General features: G+C 37.4%; 1 protein-coding gene across 5 annotated transcripts in view; it reads right to left on the minus strand.

The window, feature by feature from the left end:
* Positions 1 to 1,194: 1,194 nt before the first annotated feature.
* The window catches only part of LOC127619065 (phosphatidylinositol-binding clathrin assembly protein-like), a 79,176-nt gene continuing 67,975 nt past the window's right edge, over positions 1,195 to 12,395 (minus strand). For 3 of the 5 annotated variants that reach the window (XM_052091833.1, XM_052091815.1, XM_052091806.1), the window contains 3 exons: positions 9,861 to 9,914; positions 8,190 to 8,306; positions 1,195 to 7,800 (listed from right to left, as the gene is read on the minus strand). In XM_052091833.1, coding sequence (XP_051947793.1) covers positions 7,786 to 7,800; positions 8,190 to 8,306; positions 9,861 to 9,914 — 186 coding nt within the window. In that variant the 3' untranslated portion in view covers positions 1,195 to 7,785. Of the gene's footprint in view, positions 7,801 to 8,189; positions 8,307 to 9,860; positions 9,918 to 12,395 lie in introns of all 5 variants that reach the window. The other 2 variants (XM_052091825.1, XM_052091798.1) reach the window with 1 other exon arrangement.

Here is a 12,395-nt window from a genome sequence, read left to right on the forward strand (position 1 = left end):
TTGGGAGCCGTGTTATCCCAGGTGGTGGAGGGGGAGGAACGCCTGGTGCTGTACATCAGCCGGAAGCTTTTGGCGAGAGAAGCGAGGTACAGCACTGTTGAGGAGTGGTGTCTGGCCATCAAGTGGGCAGTCCTCACCCTTTGGCACGACCTCCTGGGATGGGCTTTCACCCTCTGTTCAGACCACGCCTGCTCCAGTGGCTCCATTGCAAAAATTATTATTTTTATTACCATTATTATCATTGCTGGTTTTATAGTTATTATTATAATTAATAGTTGCCTAACAACAGCAACAAAAATAATTCATCAAATAGGGAGTAGAAATTCATAGATTTAACTATATTATTAAATATAAAGAGTAGATATAAATGACATTTACACCTTTAATAAGAAAAGCCTTTTGTTTTTATACTGTCAGATTGGACAGTTATGAAATTATCATTCACATTGCACAAGTAGCAGGCATTTAGAATAAAGTTTAGGACAAAATACATTTTTGTTTCTCATTTCATGCTCATTGTTTTGAATGAATACATCACATTCAGTTGGGCGGTCACAAAGTCTTGTTGCACAAATATTTTAACGTATCCAAAGCTCAAATCAGATCTAAAATTCTGCCTCTGCAGATGGTCGGGACTCCACACAGCCGCTATACGACTCTGCCGTTTGTCAATCTGTCGTTTTCAGATACAGTGAAAAGGCTGCTTCACTTCAACTATTTTTTTTCTTTGGAAATGTAATTAAGTAAATTGAACTTGAGTAAAGTACAAATAAAAAAAAAATTAAGTATTTTTACTCAATTACTGAACACCCCTGGGAGCACACCTCTCCTCAACAAGCCGCATAATTTGAGGTATAACTTAAATGGTGTAGGAAGAGTAAGTTTAATAAAGTTAAAACCCCTAAACATACTTAAAAGCAATAGTATGATGCCTTAGTTCTGTAATAGTTATGGCCGGGATTAGGGTAGGAAAAAGATGCACAACATCTTTACAGAGCTATACACATGACTGCATAATATCTGTACAATTTAAGAGGCACACTCTACAAAAGTGAGGAATTGATGCAGTCAATAAACAAGCTACAGTAGAGAACCCTAAAGGAATTAAATCAGATACAAGCCTGGACTTCTATGATGAATATTAATAGGTGTTCAGAATAAGCTGTCCAGATACAATCTGTTAAAAATGTCCTTTATTAAGAAACTAGTGAATGCGAGCGTTAAATCCATTTATTCACAAGGCATTCACTCAGGTTAGAGGCTTGCACCCATACATTTTCTTAGATACATCCAACATAACAGAGACTGAGACACAACGAAAAAAAAAAAACAGACTCAAGCAGAAAAGATAGAAAGAATTTAACATACCAGATCAGCACAACCAACCACTGATGAACCATAAAAATAACAAATACACTGAACCTGTCCATCATTACGACAACTACTACAAAAACAGCACCATATTTAATAGAACGTTACATGGAACTGTGAAACTTTCCCAGGCATGTCAGATACAAAAACATGCAAGAAAAACAGCGTTCAATCCATGACATTTCTTGGTCCTGGGTTGAACATCTCATTGCAAGCTTACAAAAGAGAGTTCAGGAGAGACTGGCATCATAAGATCATTAACTTCAACCAGTGCTGCAGGTTTCAAGAAGTGCACAGGGAAAAAACAAAGGCAGTTTAACATGAAAGATGAATGGATTTAGTTACAGATTACATGTTTTCACCATCAAGACTTTAGAGAGATAATGCACGAGTGCCACAGCAATCACATCTGATACCTTTTCCCCAACATTAAATATTTGATAGGAAAGCAAGGATGTGCCTGCTCCATGGCTAAGCTTAAACAAGAGATAGTGTGAAGAATATACTTCACGTCACACAGTGTCCTTCAGAAGTGTGCAGAGCCAAGGGATAAATAATCTGTACATTGGATTTAGTTACTTGGTAACTAATGAAATCAGGTTGAAATCAGTCTGGCCACATATTTTCTTTTGTGTGTGTTAAAAGTGTTATATTTATGTGACCATACAGGTCTCTAGAGACCATGAGGATAATTTCATCATGTATGGAAGGCACAGCCAAATAACAGTTTGGCTTGGTGCGACTTGCTACAAAGTGGGGAAAAAGGCCCACGAAGTGCAACTTATTTTCGCACAGTGTCACTTTCCGTACATTACAACTAGCTACAGTTCCTGTTTGTTTTAATTACACAAGGTCTAATAACAGATGATACACAAACATTGGTTGATTGTTCCTGGTTGAGTCCATCTCAAAAAATGCTACGAAGTAATAATCAGGTAGATTCCTGTTGCAGTGAACCCGTGCAATAGATTCAACTCCCACTGAAAGACATGGAAATACAACACAGCACTGCACAAATTTGACCAGGTATTTAAAACGTGCATTCATTAAAAAAAAAAAAAAAAACCTGCATAATGGGCCATGAGAAGGCATGAAGTGCAATTTCAAGAGGCAAGAGAAGTAAACAAAGAACAAGCCATCCAAACAGCCAAAATGAACAACCATATAAAACGACGACCTTCTTGCTTGTGATTTACTCTGGGGTCAAACAGGTGAGATGAATCAGATGTCACATATGGCAGACAATAAAACTAAATTCACATAACAACTTAGGAATGAAAAATTACTTTATTTATGTCAATGAAAGCAAGACAAAAATGAAGACACAATGAAACAATCCCATTATTTATGCATTTTCACCAAAGCTGAATAGAATTCTTATGGTCTGCATAAATAAATAAAACAATTGTACAGTGGGGAAATCAGCATAAACAGAGTTTGCTGTTTATTTTGGCATTTGGTGACTAATGAAAAAAAAAAATGCAGCCTTCCTCCCTTGGGGATGAATATGCTTGTATTGAATACAGATTTTAAAATTAAAATGCTGGTACAGAAAAATAAAAGGACAAAAATATGAATTATGTGCAGCAACACCCACGGAACACATGACGGAGCAGACAAATAGCCAACAAAAGCATGCATATCTTGTCAGAGAAGCCAGACGGCTACCCAAGTCAGCGTGAAGATGAAAAGGACCCTGAACACCAACTTATTACACCAAGCATCCCTTCTCCACTAGAGGTCCAGGATGGCTGTACATACTGACACAACCATTCTGAAAAGCCAATGCAGAGGGGAGAATTCCAGGCCAGTAAATGGGTAGAGCCTAGACGTTTAAAGTCAGGGTAAACAGTCTAGAAGTATGTTAGCTCTTCTTCAGCATGGCTGACTGCTCTAAAACAGTCTGATAAAGTTAGTAATTTGCTTTGTGTGCACAACGGCCCCATAAACGCCAGTCAAACAAAGACTTGGGTCAGATCCCAACAACTGTCTACATAAAGGGACACACATTCAATTGTTAAGCAAACAAAGACCACAAGATGGAGCAGTTGACAGCGTATTCCTTACAGCAGAGTAAAACCGAGAAAAAAGGCTTAAGTGACCATTGGTTAAAAGACCCATTGCCAATTAAACAAGTCAACAAGACTACAGGTTATCCAAGAATCGATACATCTCTGTGGTTGCCAAAGAAACCGCGCTTAAAATACATCTTAATAGACAGTCTACACTAAGGGAAGGTTTTAATAATGCTTCAAAAAGAAACCAAAAAAAAGCTGTGCTTATCAACCTGTGCCACAAAGAATTGAAACAGAAGATTACCATGGATACCAAGGCTCATGATAGCACCCTTGCATGTCTCAAGATCTTTCACTCTCACTGATGCACACAATAAGACTTTTACTTTCTCGTGCTCATGCACACAAGCGAGCCCTCCAGTGATAATAGAACAGATCCTAATTAACAAACATCTCTCTCTCTCCAGCGCCCTTTTACCTTGTAAACCCAAGGAGTACATCAACACTAAGCCTGCATAAAAACAACTTATTCAATTCGGAGTCTCTTGGACCCCTGATGGCGCTAAACGTAGAATAAATGTAAAAGCTTGTTAAATGTCGCTCAATAACTAATCAACCACAGAGAAAGAGAGAGAAATAAACACAGTTTCTGATAAAGAGCGGGCAGGAGGTCACTCTGTCACATTCATTCTGTCCATTTAAATGTCTTTTCTAGTTTTTAAAGGAATTTTCTGGGTTCAATGTAAGTTAAGATCAACCAAAAGCATTTGTGACAATGTTAATTACAACAACAAAATTTTTTTAACTTGCCCCTCGTTAGTTTAAAACTAATAATAATACATTAGTTACAATGGAAGTGAATGGGGCCAGAATATAAATGATAAAATAAACTTTGCCTCAAAATTGTAGCCACAAGTTAACATGTGTTAACATGTGTTAACATTTATTTTGTGATAAAGCTGCTAACATTTTCTATGTAAATTTTATCCAATATTTAAAATTCAAATTTGTGGTAATAACAACAAAAACTTGTAATTCTATAACTTTATACAGATAAGGTGTGCAAGTGATTTATTTTCACAGTAAAATCATGTTAACATGTACACTGCCATAAAAGTTGCCATTTGGATTTAAATGAGCCTCTTATTGTATCTTTATTGCAGTGATTAATATGTTTCAGCTGGCAACAATAATTTTAACCCCAACTGATGCAGTGTGTAGCTTCTCATTTCTTAAACAACCATGTCGGAAGACATATCCCATGTCCTGGAAAATATGTTACTGTATTTCAAAAGTGGCAACTTGTCCTGCATCAAGCAAAGAATACAACCAAGAAGATTGCTGAAATCACTGGAATTGGGGTAAGAGCTGTCCAAAGCATTATTAAAACTCTGGACAGAAATAAATGTGATGTTGCATAAGGTTGTCGAAACAATGCCACAATTAATGCACACCATTAACAAAGCTAAAGGCAGTTATTTCTTTTTTCAAATAAATGAGGGGTGGGCTTAAATAATTTTTGTGGTAAATCAACATTATGAAACAAATGTTGTTGACTGAGCTAAAAGTAGCTGTAAGCTATTTTAGCCATTTGGAACATCAACGAGACTGAGCCATTGAATTGAACACAACCCCTTTCAAAACACCGCCCTCCAAAGACAGTGTTGAGACTGAACGGTAGATCAGTGCGTCTTCTAAGTGTTGTCAAACACAACAGCAGCAAAATAGCATCCTCAGCTGACAACTTTTACGAATCTGAAATTCAACCTTAATGTTCCACTTCAACTAGAACACTATGGGAATGTGCAAAATGACTGACAGGCAGAAAGCACGTTTACAAAGCTTTCTGATTGGCTGATCAAAGAACATGTCCACAGCCAAATTTTTTTGCAGTTTAAACAGTCTATTGCTCTCACACAGACCGGTGAGATATCCCAGGACACTTATTTCAGTGATAACCTTTAAGGATAAGAAATATTTTCTGCATACCATTCCATAAAAAAAATAAAATTGCTTACAGCACCTTTAACTTGTATTGAACCCAAAACATTCTTTCAAACTGCTCTCACACATGATTGATGAGATAAGTATTGAATAGTGCATTTTATAAATGGATAAACAGACAACGGTGCTACAGGGGGCTTCTTCATTTGGCATACAGACTCTTCTCTCCTTGGCCAGAGGGAAATGGATGAATAAAAGAAAGACTTTTTGAAGATGCAAAATAAACCACATGTAACGCCACACAACCAGCGGCCACACTTCTGTTCAATCCATGCATAAAAAATCCTAATCAATATCACTTAACACTTTATGGAAGTACTGGGTATTACGAGATGATGTGAAGGCTGGAGTGCACACCTGCTTTATAAAGGGTAAAAGGGATTTCAGGAGGACAGAAAATGCTTTGGCTGCAGAAGCAAAATAAAGACACCCTGTTTACGGCACTCCACATTAAGGAGCTGCACAAAACTAATTTTAAACTATTGATTTTGGATCAAATGTCATTAAACAAAGATAAGTGCATTCCTCTGAGAAAAAAAAAAACAACTAAATGCTGTACTGTGATTTCAGTGGCTAGCTTGTGGCATTTCAACAATTCAATCATTTATGCAGGCTACATATTTTGGCAATGTAAAACAGCCCATGATTATCATACCAATCTAGACATTTTAAAAGTAACATGCTTACAGAAAAAATATGCTTAAAACAAATAAACACACCCTAATATCGAAATTGTTTATTCAATAGGGTCAGATGCCCTGTATCAGGGGTCGGCAACCAAGGGCATGTGTGCCGATCAACAGCAAAAGAGAAAAGTATGCATTTTATTTATATGAAGTCCCTCGCCTTCTACTGCTTGTTGTAATCTTTTGTCATAATTCCAGTAATTTTCGTTGAGTCATGAAAGTAAACATATCTGCTTTGTTTCGCTTAGAACAGATGACAGCCATTTTCTTGTTCTATTAGTTCCTTTTTGCGACACATGATGTTTTCTTTCTTCCATAGGACACACAAATGATTGTTGGAATACTCTAACATGATCATCAGGTTTCATTCATGTAAACTCTAATTATATGCAAGTGCAAGTCATAAAGCTGATGGAGGACGTGTCAAATTAAGAAACTCTGGAATTTATGTGAAGTGTACAATTAAACGTTTCACTCGAACTGTTATGCCGACAATATAATTTATAATAAAAATAGAATAACAAATTTTTCACAATTGGACTTGGACTTTTGAAACACACGTTATGTTATACATTTAGTCCAGATATATGCATACATGGGGGGTGTTTGGCACAGTGATTAACAAGGAAAATTAAAATTGGCACTTCATGTGAAAAAAGGTTGCCGACCCCTGCCCTGTACCCTCCTCCAATGCTTCTTTCACTCTCTCCCAGCCTCTCTGGGTGGTAGAGGTAGGAGTGACCTCAGAGTGAGAATTGTAGTTTTAAATACATGACATGTTTGATTAACACACAGCAGAACAGGAGCAGATATGTTTATCAGTGTCCTGGGAGTGACAGAACATGGGAGACAAGTGAGGGGGGGGCTCTTCATGTCCGTAGCACATCCAGTCTGAAGCTACGCTAAAGTGTGTGTGTGTGTGTGTGTGTGTGTGTGCGCGCAAGACCACCATGTCTGAAACAGCAACTCCCAACCCAATATAAACAAAATAATTGACTGACCATTTACAACAGAAGCCATCAGTAACAGCGAGATGTAACTTTTTACTAATAATGTTCTAGATATCAGAGACCAGCTCAATATTTTTTCTATTTTACCCAAAATGCATGTGTAAATTGCTTAGGGATGCGGAGCACCTTATTTAAGGTATCACAAATTCTTTCCTTGTACTGGGCATTGCATAAATGAGCCATTTAAACATATGTGACATGTATGATCTAAAAATCTACACATACCGTTTTGGCCTGTGCAGGTTAAGGGCGTTTTCTATGTTGAAATACCCATCTTTGTAATTAAAACAGCACAGGTATCTTAGAAAACAGAGTAAAATGTGATGGTAAATCGAAGTCAACTGTGCTGAGCTTCATATCTAATTCATACTAATTGTCAAGAAAAAGTTCTTTGTGAATGGTAATTTAATACAAGCAATAAAATGTATTAATACAATTCCTATGATAAATCACCTGTCAGTAGATACAGTGCCCCAGGAAAGAAATGAACCTCCAGAGAGGAAAAATGAAACACTCGTTTGGTGTACGTAATAAGTGTGTGTTGGGTGAGCCATTTCAGACAATGAGGTAAGCATTCTTGACAAAAACACATTCCTATTCATATGCCCTCTGTCTCTCTCTCCCTTTTATTTGGTGATAGTTGGATCCTCTTCTCACTGTGTTCCTTTGAGCCGTCTTGTTTGGCAATCTGCTGAAGTACTACATGAACTGCATCTGCACACAGACACGCAGACAGTTAGAAATCTCAAAAAACAGCTTCACATCAGTGGAGTGATAAAGATCACCTGTAAATGGTGCAAAGTAAATGGTTAGCAGACATCTCTGGAAGACTATTGAATAATTTGTTTGCAACAGGCAGGGAGCTGTGTTTGTGTGTTTTTCGGTTTGTGTTTGATCCACACTGCACACTAATGCAGCTTCACTTCAAACTGAAAGCTATGCACTGAGTTTAAATGTTTATTTTCAAGAAGCCCACACAGACACATATGCACAGAAGACTACTGAAAAGCAAAGGTTATTATATTAAAGCACTGCAGTATAGAATAAATGCATGTGAGGTCAGTGTGTAAGATATGGGGATAAAGACGCATGTTTGTGTTTACCTGGGCTCCGGGGATGGAGGTGAAGGGGTTAGTGGGTCTGAGAACAGGCTGGTTGTACAGCATGGGCTGCTGGGTCATCACTGGGATGCCTCCCATCTGTCCCAGCTGAGGAGGGACCTAAACCCCCCAAACAAAACATTCACCATTTAATTTCTTTTTAGATATTCAGAACACCTTAAAAGTAAATATTTCAACTAGATTTTTTTAAATAAAATTTAAGTGATGCTCTCCTGACAAGTGGTTACTAGGGTGGTGAAAGGGTGTTCTGGGCAGTGGCTATACAGTTGCTAAGGTATTCTGGCTGATTGCTTACTGGGCCAAGCCAAAAGTGCCCACTTCCTGGGTGTTTCTCAATGCAAAGATCGTAGAGAACAGACTTGCCTTCTTATGAAGATTAGTCTTCACAAGCTACCTTGAAAGAATGAAATCAGAAGGAGTGGAGGAAGTAGAACACATCTATTGCCAACATTGAGACATGCTGCGATCTTCCTGTTGCACAATTAACAGTCACAGCGCATTTGTGGCCAATGAGAGAACTACTGGCATTACCATACACCAGTGGCAGTATTATTATCATCACCACAACAGTGAGGATTAGTAGGACTAGTTATACGTTAAAAGAAAGTCTGTTGACACTCGTTTCCTCCATGTGTTTATTATTTTATTAAAATGATGCCCAACAAAACATAGCCGTCAGACTTTTACGAGCATACAGTGGGAAACTCTTGAGGGAAAACACAATGATAAATGACCAATATCTGCCACCGTAGTACAGGGTTCATGCCCACAAGTTACCATCCGTTGCATCCTCTATATTCAGCCTGATCGAGAACACATCTTGGTAATTTGATGCATCTTTGGTATTTGCATTTTTGAGTATTGGAAATAAACTTGAGCAGTGGATGACGACATCGAACGAGTCCACGAGAACATAACAAAAGAACGCACATTGAGAAACAGCCCTTGTCTTTATGATATTGTGGTCTCTAGATATAGTTCAGCTCTCTTCTTCAACACAAGTCTAAGGCAGGTGTTTACAGTGCAACAGTTTTTATAACATGATTAAAATAAATCATGATTTACAACAAAACATTTGAACCCATTCTTTTGATTCAAACACTGGAATCAGCATGTTTCTGAGATTCAGAGAAACACCATAGTGGGATGCGTTCCCTTTAATAGGCTGTTAAGATTAATGGTCGATGGTTATGGGTTTTTTAGTTGTCTATTCTTAAACCATAATTAATATGTGAAAAAAAATATTAAAAAAATCTAAGAAATATTATTATTATTTTTTTTTTTTATTACATAGCAGCAAATAAATTAAATACATATTCTGTGGTGGGGCATATGCCCAGACAAGGAAATTACGATGGTGTTGCAGAACAATGATGTAGCCTATCTTGTGATGAATATTTATAGTAATACAAATATATCATAATATAAAGCATCAAAACATTAAAAAATATTGTATGAAAATTGTAGTAGTAGTAGTAAATAAAATTAAAATTTCAACCACTCTTTTTTTGTGTACGAACACATTTTAATTTGTGCCAATTAATTTTAGTTCACTAGCAATGCCATCACTTACAAAAGAGAACATCATTGATCTAAGGGATTATTCCTTCCGTATTGTCAACTAGGTGAAAACCATCTGATTATAATACTCACCATTCCATACACAGGCACTTGAGGTGTTATGGGAAATGCCATGGGAGCGGGAGCCTGCTGGGGAAAAGATTCTTATTATACCTCTGATTAAACACTGATAAACTGATCAAACAATGCAGCACTGATTGATCAAACATGAACACATTCACTATTCAAACACTACTGTTCTCTTGTGTACCAATTAAATACTATACTGCCCTACAAAACAAAAAGGCAGTAACTGCATTTTTGGTCAAAAATGAGTTATCATTTTCATGACATTCAAGGCATCCTTTGTTATGTGACAAAACATCTTATCTCAAATGTGTGTCGTTTTGGAGAAAAATGGTAGTCGTTTGTACAGTAACTGCAAAAAGCCCTAGTGAAACAAAGCAAGAGTACAGTAACATCCATTACTGTATTCTTGTTATGTTTTACCTAACAAAAAATAACCGTGTTGCTGCGCAGTGAAGTTACTGTTTCCATGGTGAACACACACAGCTGACTTCAGCGGCATCCTCACGGGGCGGTTTTAACATTTGCGATTTCACACTTCTAACTTCACACAAATTTTGTTTGAGATGGCACAAAGCCGGGGAAAGAAGATGGTCGAAATGGCATTGAAAAGAAAATACCCGGAGAATGGTAAGTAACAGTGACAGATTAAACATTTAGAGGCTAGGCTATCACAATATAAACACCTGTCAGCCACCAGGGCGGGACTTCCTCTCAGAGGTCCATTCAGATAGCATTATGCTAATTGACAGGCGATGTTTTAAATAGCTTTGCTTACCTGCCTGTGATTCTCCCTGCTCCTAGCTGTAACTTTATCCTCTGTAACTTCACATCATCGCCGATGCCATGTCATCATTTTGTTGTTCATGTCACAAAGTTATAATCCAACCAGCGGTGGAAAAATATTCAATAACTAGAAAAGCATGTGGTCCTATTCAAAATAAATTTTCCCAATTTGGGCCTTGACACAGCTTAGCAATGTGAGACTTTACGCAGCCGTTTCAGCATCAGAACAGCTTCTGGGTGGAAAATATTGACCTAAAATGGTCAAATTAGTTTGGGTTTGGTATATCCATGTTCAGGAAAACAAATGGTTCCAATTATTTCAAATACAGTGTATAACACACCCAGAGCCCAAGTTGTGGCAAAATAGTTTTTGGAGAATCTGTAGTTACCGCCTTTTTCCTTGCTATGGTGCCACGTTTTTGGTAAGTAATACAAAGCAAGAATACAGTAACTGCAAAATAGGGGTAAAATATCAAATTAAATATGAGGATTGATATGTACAAAGAATAAGCTAATATAAAGTAACAAATCAGCCACATGTCCAATAATCTACCTACAACTACTTAGGCTGGATGACAGGATAACTTTAAAGTCATTTTTCTCAGTTCTGCACTCTGCGTAGTTACTGCCTTTTTGCTTTGTAGGGCAGTATTGTCCTCCCTAATCAAGTCTGCTTCAGTTACACATATGGTTAAATAACAGATACTCTTCTGTACTCAAAACAGGTCAGGTTTACTTAAACACAACTGCACTGACTTCTGACCTGGTCTGTTCACAGGAACACAGGAAAATCTTCACTTCTGGCACAAAAAGTAAGACTTAAAAACACAACATGCCCCTACTACAAAACATTTCAGAGATTTTGCTCTCTTCACAGCAACATTGGAATCCTACTATGTGCCTGGCTGACTATGCTGTGAAATTGCCTTCCCCAAAATGCACAGTAAGAAAGCATCAGCTGATCTGAATTACTGTCACACACTGAAAAGCCAAAACCTCAGAATCAGATATTTGATCCTCATTATGAACTTGACAAGCATTCATTTCTACAGGATGGCATGTATCATAGACAAATTACATAAACTGTAGGCCCCCCAAAAAAACACATTTGCACAAGTCTAGTTTGCAAGTCAAAGTTTTAAAAGAGGAATACATCAAATGCTACAGAAAGGGCATGAGAGACTGAACAAACATCCATATGTCACAGGGAAATGAACATATGACATTTTCTGCTTTTATCAGGCATGGGTGAGTGGAAAGTGTTGAAAGTTAGAGAAAGGGCCTCAGCACCAAGTTTCAGCACAAGATTTTTCACACATTAAAAAACGCATCCTTATGGACACCTTCACAGCTCGTGAAAGCAATTCCATTTCTGCAATAGCTTGTATTTTACATTTCAGCACATGCTCTTTGCTTTCATTCAGGTATCCAAACCTTTCTTAGAGATGGTTGAAAATTTGCATCATACATACAGTATAGTTTTTGTGAACAATCTTACACCGACTGCAAATAATATCCTGACAATACTTAAGGTGTAATCACCTTAAACAGTGTTATTTTATCAGGTAAATATCATAATCTTTTTAAGCAAAAACCATTACCCCGAATTTGCTCTGCATGTCAACAACTTTACTGGCATTCTGGTGACTTATTCAACGTGTCTCAAAGTCAGTCAATGTCTGTTTATGTTTGGATGTCACAACCAAAACCCTGATCATTTAAAATCAAGTGAAAACACTGTTTTGTTGCATAGTC

Source organism: Xyrauchen texanus, chromosome 2, assembly GCF_025860055.1.
Source record: "Xyrauchen texanus isolate HMW12.3.18 chromosome 2, RBS_HiC_50CHRs, whole genome shotgun sequence".
NCBI classification, from domain to species: Eukaryota; Metazoa; Chordata; class Actinopteri; order Cypriniformes; family Catostomidae; genus Xyrauchen; species Xyrauchen texanus.